This window comes from Ambystoma mexicanum, chromosome 1p (genome assembly GCF_040938575.1).
Source record: "Ambystoma mexicanum isolate Mex_15411 chromosome 1p, UKY_AmexF1_1, whole genome shotgun sequence".
NCBI lineage: Eukaryota > Metazoa > Chordata > Amphibia > Caudata > Ambystomatidae > Ambystoma > Ambystoma mexicanum.
Genome location: NC_090921.1, coordinates 528,858,914 through 528,876,273, shown reverse-complemented (window position 1 = coordinate 528,876,273; position 17,360 = coordinate 528,858,914). Strand labels below are relative to the sequence as shown.

The 17,360-nt window shown below is 46.2% G+C and overlaps 1 protein-coding gene across 5 annotated transcripts in view; it reads right to left on the bottom strand.

The window, feature by feature from the left end:
- Positions 1-17,360, bottom strand: part of PIP5K1C (phosphatidylinositol-4-phosphate 5-kinase type 1 gamma) — a 1,345,879-nt gene that overhangs the window by 250,193 nt on the left and 1,078,326 nt on the right. For all 5 annotated transcript variants that reach the window (XM_069649430.1, XM_069649429.1, XM_069649432.1 and 2 more), the window contains exon 16: positions 7,130-7,265. In XM_069649430.1, the coding sequence (XP_069505531.1) occupies positions 7,130-7,265 (136 nt within the window). The remainder of the gene's footprint in view (positions 1-7,129; positions 7,266-17,360) is intronic.

The following is a 17,360-nucleotide window of genomic DNA, read 5'->3' as shown; positions in this document are numbered from 1 at the left end:
AGTCGTTTACGACGGTCCTTCATAGTCCGGACGCACATGTTCTTGCAGAACGCACAGTCCTCCTCCACGTGCAACTTGTCGGCATGTAGACAGTAGAGGCACCGGGAGTGCTCGTCCTCCTTAAAGACGTTCTGAAGTCCACATCCTGGGCAGTTCCTGAACAGTTTGGATCCAGTAGGCGTCAAATCTCCTTTGTCCTGGGTCATGTCCGAATTGAGGTAGGCCTCAAAGGTCTTCCAGAATCCTCCAAGAAGTGTAATTCAATGCAAAACCGCCCTTGAGGGGTGCCGAAATTTCCGAAACGGTTCCCCGTAGATCGAAAGGAGGATCGGTGGAGATTGAGGCTTGAATTGACCGAGAAAATAAGAGTAAACTCTTTGAAAAAACGCAATACGCAGTAAAAGTTCGAGAGCTACAGCACGAGGACTCCCAACACTTGAACGTGCGGTAAAAATCTGAAGATGGCTGCCAGAGGAGGGGCTTAGGTAGAGGGCAGTCATTGGTTGGGGGCAGTATGACCCAGAGACCTGTGATTGGTTATTAGTAGAAAGACAGTTCAGAAACAAAACTGAAACTGATATTCTTTCTTTACCGAGGATTCCCAGCCTGACGACGGGGAATATTCATGAGCATGTGAATCCATGCCAGACCCCATGCTGGAGAAGAAGAGAGACTGGCAAGCCCACGAGAAGCCTACCGCCAGAGAAACCCAGAGAGAGTACCAGCGAGCCCACAAGAAGTCTGACAACAGATAAGGCCCAAGGAAGCACCGCCAAGCCCATGAGGAAGCCACCACTGGAGGAAGTCGAAGATCAAGGTACAGAGGAACAACCTAGAAGGTTGTGTGAGGGGTCAGCAATAGAGGCGGACAAAGTATAATTGATTTTTAACGCCTCACTATCCCTACACTGATGAGGTTTTACCTGCATAACAAAACTAAAGGGAAACACTAACACAGGATGTCAGGCCCCCACATTTAAAAATCAAATACATAAAGTAAATTATATGGCACTTAAAATAACACCAACAATTCTATTCACAGTTTCTTGATAACCTTTTAGTAACCTAGGTGAACTCCCTTCCCCAGGATTCAAAGGTAAATTCAGCTACAATGCTCATCAAAAGAAATAAGGAAATCCTGGTAGGTAGCAAAGTCTCCAGTCAGTCCTTGAAGTTTTAATGTCAAGGTAAGGTTTTGTTAACCAGAGTTCCAACAACAACAAAGCTCTCCCTCTTGGTGAAATAAAGACTTTTCACTTCCTCAAAAAAGCATCAATGTTATTCCCCGCCACAATGCTTTGCCACCACTTCCAGTAACCTAAGAAGAAAGTTCAAAAGAAACACAACTTCTATAAATGTTAGTGAAACGCACATATTAACAGCTATTATGTCTCTATTCAAGATTAGAATTCACAATAGGTATATTTGTCAAGATGACTTCACAGTGCTGCTGCTTCTACTTCAACAACTTCACTTCTACTAGAGTTTACCATGAGCATATTCCATTTTGTTTCATAGTATTCCACTTCACCTGTACCACTGAAGTCTTGCATCCACTGAAAACTCGATATACCATCACAGCTTCAGTATTTTGTGATACCACCACAACTTCAGTATTTTGTGACTCAAGACAGGTTCTGACAAGATCCACTTTAAGGTCCTTCAAATAGGCAAGGCACTCTTCCTCCAAATATCTCTCTTCAAAAGGGGCAGCCTCTTTGTCTCTCATGTCTGTCTGCCAAAATAACAACCTAAGTTTGCCTTTATGACCCACTTCTCTCATAATAAGTCTTTGGAAATAAAGGTTTTGTCTACTTCAAACAATCTTCAGGAGCAGCAAGTTTTCCCTTCCCCAACTTTTCCTTTATTCTGCGACAACTGTACGCCCAAACAATTACCCAGAAGCCTTGGTGCCACTCTTGGCTTAAGGTAATGCTTGCACACTTGTATCTTAGGCACAGGCTAACTTCTATTGGCCTCACTCACAGTATTGTTAGATAGTTTTCTGTCTTTGAGAATGGCTATTTTCAGTTTTAATAGGGGAGTACTCTTGGCTTGGGCACGGCTTGCTCTCTCCAACTGCAAATACAATGTTTACACACTTGACTTCTTTTATCAACAATGGTTTTTCGCATGACTAAAGAGGCAAAGTTCACTTCTCCCTTGGGAAGCGAAATTAGGCACTCACGACCACTTCTTCATATGGTTTTACAAGTTTTAAATATTCAACAATGGCGTTTTCGTAACGTTTGTTCTGCGCAATGACATGCAACCACTTCTTTATAAGATTTGCAAAGTTTAAATGTTCAACAAAGGCTTTTCGCAGAGTTGATTTCTCACGCGATGGAAAGAGGTTATCCGATCACATGCGAGTGCTACTTTTCCATTGTCCCATTATTAAGAATTCAACTAACAACTTCAACTCGCTTCTGCTTATACGCGAGTGAATATTAAGCTGGATACTGTTGGCGGCAGTGCTTGTGCAAGGAATCCGAAAACCAGGTTGGACTCACAGGCTTCTGTGATCCTCTTTCCACGTGTTGCACAACTTCCACTGCTTCTGCCTTCACTTGGGACCCACACCCTTACTTGCTGAAGGTGTCTCCGGTCCCGCCACTCAATTAAAGAAGCCCCTCTCGCTCCTGAGACCCACGGCTTCACAACAGCTCTTCGCCTCTGTCTGACACGCTTTTTGCATGGCAATTTTGGCAATTGGGCTCACATGGGGAAAGGCAGCCTTCCTGCACGACTTCCACTGCGCAGCCTCTGCACTTCAGAGTTTGGGGGAATTGGATCCTCACAGACCAAGCAGGTGAAATCTGCTGCATCAACGTTCCTGCGTCCCTCTGGTTCGTCTACTTCTGCCTGGATTTCCAACACTGTGCCTTCTTCCTTCTGCCTCTAATACTACTGCACGCACTCCAGTCACACTTCCAGCTCCTTCCAATTGCCTACACCTGAGGAGGCCTTTTATGCCTCCCAGGTTTCTTCATGTGTGGGCTGTTAGGCTTAACTGCTTGACTACTACTACAGCATAACTCTTCAGTCCTCTTCTTCGTCCCAGTACTTATGCGACTTGAAGCCTTCAACAACAAAATTAGTTATTTTAAGTAACTTCTTGATTTTAAGGGGTAGATTTATTTCCCTTAGAGAAATTTACAAATGAACCTTTAGAATGCGTTGTTACAGAGGAAGTCTATTTACTTAAGGCAATATTTCTAGATTCCTTTACATTACGCCTTTGTGAGTAAGGAGGACTTTTATCCTGAAATACCTTGAAGGATCTTTCTGTTATTAAGCCTTGTTCAGGTTTTGTAATATATGTGCCCAGAGCCATAGATCCTATATGTGGTTCAGACACAATATAATGGAAATAAGCCATTACCTGTTCTGTTCAGGCAAATTTAAAAGGTTCTCTCTTTAAAGGACAAATACTGTGTCTCATCCAATGGGATCTCCTCACCACCCTGGACCTAGTCCCCTCTCAGGTGATCCTCCCGCAGTACACCTCTGCACCCCCTAAGGTCAGGATCAGGAGGTGTCTACCCTTCCCTGGCCACCTGGGAGGAGACTTTAGGCAGGGGTTCAGTGAGGGATCCATAGGATTCATCACAGCTGCCTCTGAAGAACAACGGAAAGTGACTGAACGCGAGGGAGTCTGCCGCTACCGGATCCACGGTCCCAACCTGGAGAGAATACCACAGAGCATTAGGTATGCAGTTTGGACTTGTGGGAGCTCAAGCTTGCCAACAAACACAGGGGAATACAAGACCTGTTGATATGCAAGGAAAGCAACGCTTCTGAAAGTGCTAGTCATCGACCCCATAAAAACCACGGGAGCATAAAGACTAGACGGGAGAGTAAACCTGGGGAAATACTCGAGCAGGGTACAAAGGAGCTAGAAGCCCCATTAAAAGGTCTACTGCAATCAAGCCAAAATACTGACAAGGTGGGCCAGGAGGCCCAAGAGAGAAAGTTGAACAAATTAAAATTACGGACTACAACCCTGAGAGGAGGAGTAGTTGCCATGGAAAGGGGGCTGTCGAGACATATACCAAGTATTTGGACGTGAGTGAGAAAAGAAACCTTTTTTCTGCTTCTGTGAAACATCTACGCTATAGGAATACCAGCCAATGGTAAAAGACTTGAGAAGCGATTTGTGTTTTCAAGAATCGTCATCATAAAACAGAGTGACTTTTGTACAAGAGACTGTTGGCAGTGAACAAACAGAACTGTGAGGAACGTTTCTTTTCAAGGAATATTTCTTTTTCAAGAACTGTTGAGTGAAGAGGGGATTCACTACAAGTTCCTAAACCTAGTGAGCATTTACTTTGTTATAATTTGTGTTTAGCGGTAGGGCCAATTAGTTTGATTAGGTTTCAGACTGAGGATAGACCTTTTTATGTTGACAATGCATTCTGACAAGCACCTTAGGTATTTCAGTTTAAGATAGGGAACGTCACGATAGCAGTAAGGTCAGATAAGGCAGGCTTTCATTTAAGTTAACACAAATGTTCTGTTTGAATCTTCTGCCAGTGGTCTGACGCACATTTATTGTCCACTAAACTACCCTTTCTATCTGGGTAGAATGACTGAGCAGCAAGGCTTAGACGTAGGAGAGTAAGAGTTGTGAAGGGTTAAGTACACAGAGGAAGCTCTTAACAAAAGTTAGCCAGAATGTATACAAATACAATTATTTAATCAGGCCTTAGACAAACACTTAGAAGTTAAAAACCATAGATAAGCATTACACTGAAACATTCACTACTATTTTAGTCACATTCACTTTTGGGGTGATCTGACTAAAGAGGACTTACACTTTACTTTAGAATCAGTTAAACAATCAGAGCAACTACAGTGTATCAAAGCAAGTGAATTGGTTCTTATTTCTTATAATAGAAATAAGAACCAATTCAGAGAACAAATATGCAGGAGAGAAAGTAGTTAAAATGCTATATACAGCCCTTTACAATAGGGAACTGCACCATAAATAGTCCTTCCCTAGCTAGAATAAAAGGGGTGTAGTGCCCTTAAAAGTCACAGGTCCCAAAGGAGTTCTTTTCAGAGTGGTTGTAGGCAGTTTGTTAGTGCTTTAATGTAATAGAACAATTGACGAAAGGTTCTTAAACTCTTTCCAATCCAACCACCTTAGAGGGCACAAAGGGGGACGCTTGACCAGAGCTCCACAGATCATGGTCAGGCAAGGGAGAGGTAGGGTAAGGACTTTTTTTATGCACATGAAACCACAGAGGTAGGGATGGGTAGGACATGTATGTTTACTCATCCCTTGTGCTCCGATTCACTCAGGGACCATTTAGGCAGCTTCTGAAATCGCTGGCCTCCTTTGTCCGTTCTTGTTTCTGTTGGAAGAGGTCCACGGGTCTTGGTTGCAGAGGTCACTTTAGGTATCAGAATTTAGGTCTGGCTAGTTGGCGGTTCCAGATTCTGGTGACATGGTTCCTGGAACTGGATAGCTGGAAGAACCTGGCATGACGAATAAATGACCACCATGTTGTCAATGACCCACAGGACATGGTGCGGGCAGAGATAAGGGATGACCATTTGAAGAAACTAGTGGAAGACGACCCTTGTGATAGAAACAAAGGTGCATATTCTATAAGGCGAGGGAGGAAGGATAGCTCAGGGGCAACACATTTGTCTTGGAAGCAAGACAACACTGCGCAGAAAAGGTTTGAATCCCAATCCCGTGCTTAGAAACCACTCACTGGTATTAAGTGTGTTATAAAATAACAATTATAAGACCCTTGTGCTGGAGAGCTGCAACTGTAGGAGGAGGCTACTTGTTACACACGTCTGAACTCAGGACAGTGACTAATGCAGCCAGGTAGCCCAAGAGGAAGATTGTCAGCACACAGGATGGTTCTGGGGTCCTTTCTTAGGGTTCCAATGCCAGGATCCTCAAGCAGGTGTCGAGACTAAGGGCTAAAGCATCGAAGGCCTTCATCAGATCGTCTGCAAAAGGTCAGGGCTTCGCCCAGACAGTTGAAGGCAATAGGTTGTGAAGTCTTGCTTCTGTGTCTTCACCAGGATGCTCCTCTTTGGAGGAGTCTCGACTACAACGTGGAGATAATGAATGGATGCAAGAGTCCTTTCATCCAGGATTTGAGCAGGAATCACCCCAAAGCACACCATGTTCAAGTTCAGCTCCATTCCATTCAAATTGGCTGGGGCTGTCCAATCATGAACAGTCTCTGGCCACCACATCGGCCCAGCAACAAACATACTTTGGCATGGGTGGGCACTGGGACCAGACAGTACCGACCGGGAGACAGACACACACACCCCTGTAAAAGGCATTAAGTGTAAAGAGCAAATGTGCAGTAAACAAGAAAAACGGTTGAAAAAGGCCACCACCCCTTTTTGGACAAGTAAACACAAAGTTATGAAGAAGTGATAGAGACACAAATTTTCCCTAACACACCTCATTGTAAGGTAAAGAGCTCAGTCTGAAATAAAAATAGAATTTCACAATGGAGAACAGAGTTCTCCTACATCGATAGACATAGGGACTCATCAGTGAGTTCAAAACAGATGTGCTCAGCAAGGAAAGTGAAGTAAAAATACTTCACTTGCCTCCAAAAGCCAAGACTGGTACAAAACAGCAAGAAGTTGGCGGTTTCCATAGAGGTCTATGGTTGGAAAGCAGCAGAAAGACCATCTTTCCCAACACTTAACTTATCGGATTTGGCCTTCCAGCAGGCAAACTCTTTCAGACTCTCCAGAGGAGCTCTGGTAAGGATCTCACGTAGCTGAGTGTCCAGCAGGAAAGATGTGCGTCAACTTACTTTTACACCAGTTAGGCACAATGCACAATCCACATCCAAGGTGGCACAGTGTTCCCATAGTTGAAACAGAGGGCTTTGAGATATATGTACAGCAAAAGAATGTACATTTCTATGTTCTCTTCTGCATATGGGCCTGTCCTTAAGTTCCATATGAGAACCCAGCACAGAAGGTGTTTCAACAGCTGGAAAATTCACTTTCAAATTGCAGCCTCCTGACACAAATGTAAAACTGGTGCTGGCATGGAAAAAATGGATTTAGACTAACAGGCGTTCAAATAGAATTGCTTTGGATAAATTGTGGAAAACGGAGGACAAAGGCTTACAAAATAAATATCTGTGACTGGCACCTCTTCCTCTTCTTCAGAAGCTTGGCTGGCTGGCTCGGAGGTCTGGCTAGCTGTCTCAACCTCTATTAGGACTGCTGCAGACATTTTGATGGCAGAAGCTGAAGAGGCCTCTCTAAGGAAGACACAAACAAGGCCACATTCACTGAAACGTTTACACAAGTGTTTGATGATCAGATATATACAACTGAAGCAATTACATCACACACATTTCTAAAGCATTTCATAAATTGGACAACAATCAACAATGGGCAATATAAAGGAAGACCAAACAAAAACATTTTGATGAAACCTTAATCAAAACATTCCTTCTTGCCTTAGATCCAACTGTAGGAAAAACACTACCACTTGCAATATGCCTCGCAAAGTCTCAACACGCATAGGCTTGGCTTGGAACTATAAATCATGCACGAGTAAAGAAATGTTTCAACTATCTCTGCTCAATTTGGCAATGTATGCTATTCCTCACAAGCCATCGAACCACTAGTCCTTTCAAGAATGGACTATGCTGTGCTGGGGCATGGCCAATAGGCAAATGAGGGCTTACACAGCTTAAGGGAGCTCCCGCTACATGCCCAGTAGATCCCCAAAGTATAGTTTTTCTCCATGTCGTCTCTGCGGAGAGGTGCAGAGAAAATCTGGTGGGCCGCGGAGTGGCCTTACATTTTGCCATGAGAATGGTGGAAAGTGTGTCTGCGCAAAGAAGGTGGGGGAATCCTGCCTGAGTGAGCGGCAAAGTTCAAGATGGCTGCCACAGGGCTGTGTAGAGTAGCTTGCTTTCAAAGAGACCTCCTGGTGGTGAACAGAGGACTGCTCCGTGCAGCTAGGGAGGTGTAAAGACTGGAGAGGGGTATCTGTACGTCGGTCCTCTATTTGGTTGGGACAAAGGCACAAAGCATCCCAGCCAAGGTTCTCTATATTGTAGCTTGCACAAGCAACCAAGGCTTAAGCACTCATAAGATGATGCAAGCTGGTTCTTAAGTACAGTCTCCAAGCCCCACAAAGGAATGCCCATACACTATGTTAGGCGATAATAGCTTCTTTATATGAAATAAGGTTCATGAAGTGTAGTGCGAGTACAGTTGTATCCAAGCAGATATAGTCAGAAAGCTCATAAACATCTATGCACCTTCTCTCAGGGGAGGAAGGTGGGCACATGTGAATCTAAGCAGATACAAGCATCAGATATACGATTACGGTAAATAATGTATCCCTTCTGAGGCTTGTGGAATCTGCTTAGATCACATGCTATGCATAGATTAGCTGGCAGTGTTAAAAGAAGGTGGTGGGTCATGAGGAGTAGCGGCAAATAGATGTTTCAGAACCGCTTGTCCCACTTGTGTATGTGTCTTGGAATGTGTGTTAATGCAGTAGTGCTGAGTAAAGGTGTGTACTGAGCTCCATGTAGTTGCTTCGCAAATGCTGTCTAAGTGGACATTTGCGATAAAGGCCAGAGTAGCTCCAGTGCTTCTTGTGGAGTGAGCTCTTGGTGTGAAAGGCACAGTTTTGTTTGATAATGAATTGCACAATTGGATACATCTTACTAGCCATCTGGAGATAGCATTTTTAGAAACGTGGTCTCCTTCTCTGCCTGGTGACAAACGGTTGATCGGTTTTGCTAAGCGGTCTGGTCTTGTTTACGTGGTAAAGGAGCGCTCTTCTCCCTCACATCCAGTGTGTGGAGATTAACCTCAGCTGAGCTTGTGGGTTCCTGGAAGAAAGCCAGTAGCTCAATAGACTGGTTTACATGAAATTTGGAGATGAATTTAGGGGAGAACCTAGGGTGAGTACGTAAAACCAGCTTCTCCTTGTGTACAACAAAGAACGGGTCTTGCACTGACAATACTTGGATTTCACTAACTCTTCTTATGGAAGTGATAGCCGCTAAGAAGGCAGTTTTGTAAGTCACGTGTTTGAGACAAGACTTCTGCATAGGCGCGAAAGGGGGTCCCATGAGCTTAGCAAGTACAACATTGAGATCCCATCCTGGCGGCGGGTTTGAAATTGGAGGATGGAGTATCTTTACTCCCTCCATGAATGCCTTGATGACAGGTACCTTCCAGCATGAGACCTTATTGTGGGAAGTGGTATATGCTGACAAAGCCGCCAGGTGGACCTTTAAGGAGTTGAATACTAACCCTGTGTCTAACAAGTGGAGCATATAAGTAAGGCTGTGGGAAGGAGTACATTCTATGGGGTTAATCTATTTAGTCTGCAACCAAACTACAAATCTCCTCCACTTGTCAAAACAACAGAGCCTGGTGTTAGGCTTTCTCGATTCTTTCAAGATGTCCATACATCTTTGTGGCAGATTAAGATGTCCAAACTCTATGACTTCAGGAGCCATGCTGCCAAGTTCATTGATTGAGGTTGAGGTTGCACTGTTAGTCCCCCGTGCTGGGTGAGCAGATTGTACGGGCAGAGTAGTTTGATGGGATCGCACATCGCCAGTTTGCGCAGATGTGGATACCAGGGTTGTCTTGTCCACATAGGAGCAACTAGGATGAGCGTCATCTGTTCCTTGTGGATCTTGTTCACCACTTTCCTCATGGGAAGTGTTGGGGGAAAAGCGTAAGCAAATTTCCCCCAACCAGTTCATCCATAGGGTGTTCCCCTTGGAGCCTGGCTGGGGGAATCTGGACGCGAATCTGGGCATTGCTTGTTTACATTTGTAGCAAACAGGTCTATTGTGAGGAAACCCCATAGAGAGAAGAGGTGTTCTACGACCTCTGCGTGAAGTTGCCACTCATGTTCTTCTGGTAGGGGATCTCTGCTCAATGAGTCTGCAAGAGAGTTCAGTTCCCCTGGAACGTGCTGGGACGATAGGAATATCTTCCGTCTGAGTGCCCATTTCCAAATTTGCTGTGCAAGGACAGATTTGGAGAACGTGTGCCCCCCTGATTGTTTATGTAAAACATTGCTGTAGTTCTGTCTGTCAGGACCTGAACAGATTGGCTCATTAAGTGGGGTTCGAACGCCTGAAGGGCCTACTACCAGAAGTTCTAGCAGATGGATGTGGTTCTGAGCTGCCGCGCAAGACCACAGACCCTGAGCTGTGTGCTGAAGGTAGTGTGTCCCCCACCCCACCCAGCAAGAGAGGCATCAGTTGTGATAACTGCCTGTATCTCTGGATTGTAGAAGGGTTTCCCCTTCAGTAGATTTTCTCTCGTCCACCAGCGAAGATTTTGTACTAGTGTTGGTGAAACGACCACTAGATCTTCCCACTGACCGTTTGCCTGAGACCATTGTTTCACCAACCATTCCTGCATGGGTCGCATGTGCAGGCACGTGTGGAACCAGGTAAATGCAAGATGCCATCATGCCTAGCAAGCACATCGCTTTGCGCACCCTTATCTTGTGGCCGGCTTGATAATGTGGCATTTGCAACAACATGTTTTGGACTCTTTCCACGGACGGAAAGACCAACCCCTGTTGTGTGTTGAAGACAGCTCCTAGGAACTGTTTGGTTGAGCTTGGCACTAGGTTTGACTTTTTCTCGTTGACTGAGAAGCCCAATTGAAAGATAAGGTTGATAGACTTTTGAATGTTTTGCGTGCAAATTAGGGGGGAATCCCCTGTAATGAGCCAGTCGTCCAGGGAAGGATACACTGAGATTACCTCCCTGCGCAGGTTTGCTGCCACCACCGCCAGTACCTTTGTGAATACCCTTGGAGCAGATGCTATCCCGAAGGGTAGCACTTTGAATTGGTAGTGCTGGTTCACTATATTGAAACGCAAGAATCTTCTGTGCGCTGGGAACATTGAAATATGAAAATAGGCATCTTTCATATCCAGTGTTGCCATGTAATCTCCCTTTCTTAGTAGAGGGATTACCCCTTGTAGCGTAGTCATGCAGGACATTTGTGGCTTTACATATTTGTTTGCAGGGCGCAAATCTAATGCTCGGCGCATGGTTAGATCTTTCTTTGGCACAAGGAAGTAGGTTGAATAAATACCCTTGTTTACCTGGTTAGCCGTGACGATTTCGATAGCATCCTTTAGTAGAAGTGCAGCGACTTCCTCAAGGAGGATACACTGGTGTTCCTTTGAATGGATCTTCTGCCATGGGGGGTGGTTCTAGGGTAGTTGGAGGAATTTTATACAGTATCGGCCTGCTACTGTGGACAGCACCCATCTGTCTGAGGTGATCCCCTCCCATGCGTGGGTGAAGCTGGAAATGCGCCCTCCTGCTTGAGAGGCATGGGAGGGCACCTGAACTGGATAGTCACTGCTTATGTGGAGGGGTACCCCCTCGAGAGGAGTTGTCCTTGTCACGAGCTCGGGATCTACACGATCCTCTAGGAGATTTTTGGGAGGACTGACCTTGATTATTTCCCCAGGGCGCCCCTTGGCTTTAATTGTAACTGGACCCCGTTGTGAACTTTGGCCGCGAAGACGGTGAAAATTGCCATTACCCCTCTGGCCGGGTGGCTTGTTGGTGAGTTGCCCCAAAGATTTAAGTGTGTCATACTCTTCTGTGGCTGTCTTAAGGGCGTCCTCGACGGCCTTGCCGAAGAGCACATTGGGTTTGATAGGCATGTTAATCAGGGTGGCCTGCGTCTCCGGTTCAAAACCGGATTGTCTCAGCCACGCCTGACGTTTAATAACAGTACCATGAGCAATAAGCCTTCCGGCGTTGTCCGCAGCATCAAGGTTGGTTTTAAGTAAGCAGCTTGACACTGCTCTGCTGTCTGCGGCCACTTGAGCTAGCTGGGACTTTAATGGTTCCTGGGAAGACGACAGTAAGGCCGACACTTCCTCCCATTTGTGGCAGTTGTAAATGGCCAAGAGGGTTGCGTTGTTTGCAATTCTGGTTTGGTAAGCCGTGGGGGAGACAACCTTTCTGTCCATAGTATAAAGCTTCTTGCTTTCCTTGTCGGGCAGAGCCTCAGAAGAAGCAAGCGGGTTGCCCGCTCTTTTCCTAGTTGTAGTTACGACTAACTAGTCAGGCTTCAGTTTACCTCTAATGGACAGAGGGTCCGAAGGTGCGGGTTTAAACAGCTTCTCTATACAGGGGTTTACAGCCCGTGTGAGGTTAGGGGTCTCTAATGACAGCTGTATTTTACGCTGTATTGACTTGAGGAGAGGAATACATTGTCCCGGAGTCTTCTTGTCCCCAAGGATTTGTTCTACAAAATCCTTATCCTCTTGTACCTCCTGGGTCTCTATTTGAAAGTGCTCTGCTGCCTTGGCTAGCACCTCATTTAGAAGGGGCTGGTTGTCAATTGGGGAATCAGTGATCAGGGGGTCCTGATCAATAGATGAGTCCATAGGCTACATATTGGCGTCTGGGTCAGCCTCTTGGTCTTCATCGTCCCCCAAAATAAGGGTCTGCTGCATCTTCATTGTACTGAGGGTCTGCTGCCTTTAAAATAGAGGGGTCTTCGTGTTCGGAGTCCGGGTCACAGAGTTCTATGGGTTCATAGTGACTGTTTCGACAGTCAAAGTTTCGAATGACAAAAGTTCCGACACAAAAGTGTCAGAAAAAAAAGTTTAAAATATTTATTTTTTTTATGGGAGGAGGGGTTGACCCCCACCCAAACCTCAGTTTTTTTAAACACTTCTTTTACTATACAAAATTACAATAAACCTATTAAATAAAACTATTGTTTCAAAACTTTGACTGGACAGCGTTCTATGACTGCTACGCACTGGAATTTCAGAACAAGACCTTTTAGTAGGGGGTTGAGAAGGTTGAGCAGAGACTTGTGACCCAGAGGGAGGAGTGGAGTGGAAAATCTCTAAATAGACAGGGACTCTTTTCGTAGAAATCAGCCATAAAGGACATTCTTCTCATGACTCTGTCTATGTCTTGTGATGACCACTGTGCCGAATTACCCCACACTGTTTAGGCCTAGCCTCTAGAGGCTTATCCTTATAGGGCGTGGGCCTAGATTCTTGAGTTTTTTCTTTATGAGGCGTTTTATCCCTAGGAGGGGTCTTTGAGGACTTTTTCTTGTGCTCTTTATGCCCCCCCTGGCACCCCAAACCATGTTTATCCGGCTGTTTGGGGCCTGATACCTGGCCTGACGAAGAGCATCGATTTTCGGGTGAGGTTAGGGCCGAGGCCTCGTCTGCGGACGAGCGGCCCTCTGTGGGAGTTTTACGCGTGACACCCGCGCCGTCTTTCGGTGGTAGGTTCCTGTTGTGCAGCGATCTCGTGCGAGAGTGTCCAGAAGATAGGGACTCAACAGACCTTTCCCTGGGTGTCGTGCGTTGTCGACCGCTCAACCCATGTTTCGAGTCTCGACCTGGTGGTATGTGTTTAGTGGTGGATGGAATTGTAGCGCTTTCGCCGCCGGGTGTTGTCCCCACAACAGGGCCACCGGCCTGTCCTCCGTGGTCAGGGGCCTGCGCTTAGGTAGCCGAAGCTACCCAGTCACCTTTGCCACCCGTAACGGCGGCGTTGCTGCCATCACTGAAAGCACCTTCTACCTCCATGACCTCGAGTTGCCTGGCGTATTGGGCCCAGCGTTTTGTCGATCAGTCCTTTAAAGTCTTGGCTGTCACTCGCACAGCACGGTGGCTGTCCTTGCCGGACAGCCAGCCAGCCAGCCAGCCAATGACACCAGAATGCATTCAGGTCTCCTAGGAGGCCAAGTACAGGGAGTTTCGGGCACCTCCCTAACATCCTGTCCAATCCAGACACCCTGGCGCCAAAGGAGGGTTTCAGCACTGAAGCCTGCCAAAGGCCAACGAACAAAGGGACCAAACCTGGATTGGCGCGCAGAGTCAAACACAAGAAGGACCTTCCCTAAAAGAAATGGCGAAAAAAAGATGACTGGAGTCTGTTTTTACAGATAGATCTTGGTCGCAATATTGAAAAACATGGCTGACACGATTTTTAGCTACCGTTGTTAGCGGTCGGGAAACATCATAATAGTTGATCTAAACCACTGTCACCAGCCATTTAAAGTAGGAAAGCGTAACATGTTACTGTTACATGAGTGTTCTGACTCAGTGGAAGCTAGGCAACCCCTCCAGCACTCTATAGGAAGATAGTGTGTGCTGGGTCAGTACATTTAAAGAGACTAGTAAAGTCAATGTAACTTTACATGCTCTGGGAGACAGTAGTCAGTCCCAGAGAAGGTATTTAAACCTTTGGGAGTCTGAAAGACACCCCTGTGCCACTGCACTGAAGGTGCTGTGTGACACAGAAAAAGATGATACCACTGGAGTTGGTTTAAAACTCCATAACCAAAGAACACAAAAGTAAAACACACATCAAAATACACGAAAGAGTGGGAAAAAAGGGTCACACTCCTTCCAGGTAAAAAATAAAATCCTAGAAACCCAGCAAAGTTGCTGGGGGTCTCAAAAGGTAAGGGAAATTAGCACATTTTGAGAATTCTCACCAACAAGGATCAGCACAGTATTGCGTTTCACAGAGGGGAAGAAAGGGACCAGGGCCAGCCTGATTGCCCTCAACTCCAAAAAGTTAATGTGTTGCCAAAATTACGCAGGTGACCAGTCTGCACACCATAGGTCCGACAGGTGAGCACCCCAACTAGGCATATGCGTCCGTGACGACGGTCACCTGGGGCTAAAGGTTGATTAAAAAAAGGCACCTCTCAGCAAGTTGTCTCTCATGGCCCACTACGCGGCATCCTGAGCCTCCTGGTTCAAGACCTGGAGACGGTCTGATATGTGGCCCTGAAACTGCAACTATTGGCAATGAAGAATCCACTGAAGCAATGTCATATGCAGCCTCACCTCGGTCACCACAAGTATGCAAGAGGCCATGAGGCCCAGAAGGTGCAGGAAAGCCAAGGCTGGGACTGGTTCTGGGATTAAGGAAAGATGTTCCCCACTCGATTGTTGGCCGGGAAGGTCCTAGCTAGGCGAGTGTCCAAGACTGCCCCGATGAATAGGAGAGAATGGGATGCTGAAATCAGAGACTTTTTTCAGGGAAAAGCACAAGCTGTGCAAAAGAGTCCAAGTATGCAGTAGGTGCTCAGACACCAGATCCACGGAGCAAGCTCGGATGACCTAGTCGTCCAGCTGGGAAATACATGAATGCCCTCCCTCCTGAGGAGAGCCGATACCAGTGCCAGAAGCTTGGTGAAAACCCTGGGAGCCGAGGAAAGATCCAACGGAAGAACCTTGAACTAGAACTAGTAATGGTGCTGTCCCATCATAAAACGTAGGTACTTACTGTGCTTTCGATGAATCAGCACATGGAAGTATGCATTCTGAAGGTCCAGGGAAGTCAACCAGCCCTGCATATCGAGGGCTTGCAGTATCTGGGCTAGAGAAACCATTTTAAACATTCCCCGCAAAAGAACAAGTTCAGCAGCCACAGATACAGAATGGGGTGTGTGATGAATCAGATGATGTCATCACTCCTTTCCAAGCGATAACCTCGCTCCATGTGGCCAGGGGATGCCAACCGTTACCTGACCCTGGGGGTGACTATATGAGCAAGGACCACCTGGGGGGAGGTCACCCTCAGGGAGATAGGATGACACCATTGGGGAAAGTCACATGCCCCCATTCCCTTCAAGGGATGTTCGTCTGTTCCCCAGACTTAAATGGCATATTCTCATGCTCTACAACTTCCTAGTAGATTTACTTTAATGTCCTCCCAAAATTCCATTAGGGATCATATACAGACTACTAAGATGAGGAATAGGTCTGGAGCAGTGAGGATCAGTCCTAATAGAGCTTGGTATCCACTTCCTCAATACCATTCAAGAGGAGGAACCACCACAGCCAATGACACGAGAAAGAATAATGATGATTACTAGAAAGCAAGTCAGCCAGAGCTGATGGTGAGCAGGAGAGGAGAGAGCTGGAGACGCAGGTCTACCAGATAGTCCATAGCGAAGCCGAGCGCCACGCTGAGGGAGGTACAATGTGGCAGACAATGGGGAGGCAATCCAGACGTCAGGAAGGCAAGGAACGGGTGCCAGCGGTTCACCCCGAGAGAGGAGAGAACGGCAGGAACCATACGCAGAAGGAAGCTCACTAGCAGGACTGTGCTTAACGGTGCGCACACCGTGCCACATCAGTGAAGTAGACTGAAATGAAGCAACACCAAAGGGAACTGGTAAGGCCAGGGAAAGTAAAGAGGGTTACCAGATTGCTGGCGTACGGAAAACATTACCTAGAGGGAGAAAGTAACGACTACTGAAGAGCCGAAATTACATAAGGTGTATGCTGAATGGTCTCACAGGCTATGCCGCTTCATAGAACAGCAGCGAAGATGCAAGTTGGAAGCCATTAAACAAATAAAAGTATTTTTTCAACCAAGTTGTGAATAGGTAATTTAAATCCTGACTGAAGAAGTCAAGTTAATGTGCTGTCGAACAAAGTCCTGGCAACAGATAATACGAGGTGAAGGCAAGTCAATGTGATATTTAACAAAGTCCTGGCAGGAGAGTACACAGGTGAAGATAAGTGTGGGTGCAAATTGTGCTGTATCACAAGGAAAGTTCATGCCCATGAGAGTTATGAACTGAAAGAGAAGGATCTGAAGAATCTAAATAGTGAACTAAATACATGAAAGAAAACAAATGTCCTTGAGAAGAAGTATACCTTAAGGATGGAGGTTAAGAGAAAGTGAAAGGAGCGATTTCTCTGAAAGAAGTAAATATTCTATCCGTGTGAAAACCTTTGCTGAATATGAACTTTTAGTTTGAACTTTGATTATTTGAACACTTTGACTGATTCTTTGTTCGGACATCTTGACAATAAAAGACCCATTCGTTTTTGGTTGAGGTAGGGAGATTGCTCCTAGATTAGGGATAGTGAGGTATTTTCCAACCCCCATTTGTTTTAATAAAAGTGTGCAGCTACATACATATCTCCTCTGTATCTGTGTCTCATTCCTGGTTCCTCGTTCTGAGCACAGTACCAGTTTGAATGCATCTTTCGATAGAAGCTGACAGAGCGGTGACAAGGGGACGGCCAGAGGGCCGTGGCCCAGGGGTGCTGAAGGAATGGGAGGCAATATCCCTGTCAGATGCCCTTTAAGGCCCAAGCATCGGGCGTGTTCTTCTACTTTTCCGGGCTGAACAAGGAAAGCTTACCCCCACCGGTAACGAGTGGCAAAGCCAGTCACTGAGGTTTGGTGTCCTAGGGTGAGGCAGCGACAACAGCTGCTGCAACGCCACCCCGCTGGGTACCCCCTTTCCCAATTTCTCAAAAAGCAACTGCTCTGTACTGTTCCCGGGGCAGAATGACCACAACCTCACTGGGCAATGGTGGG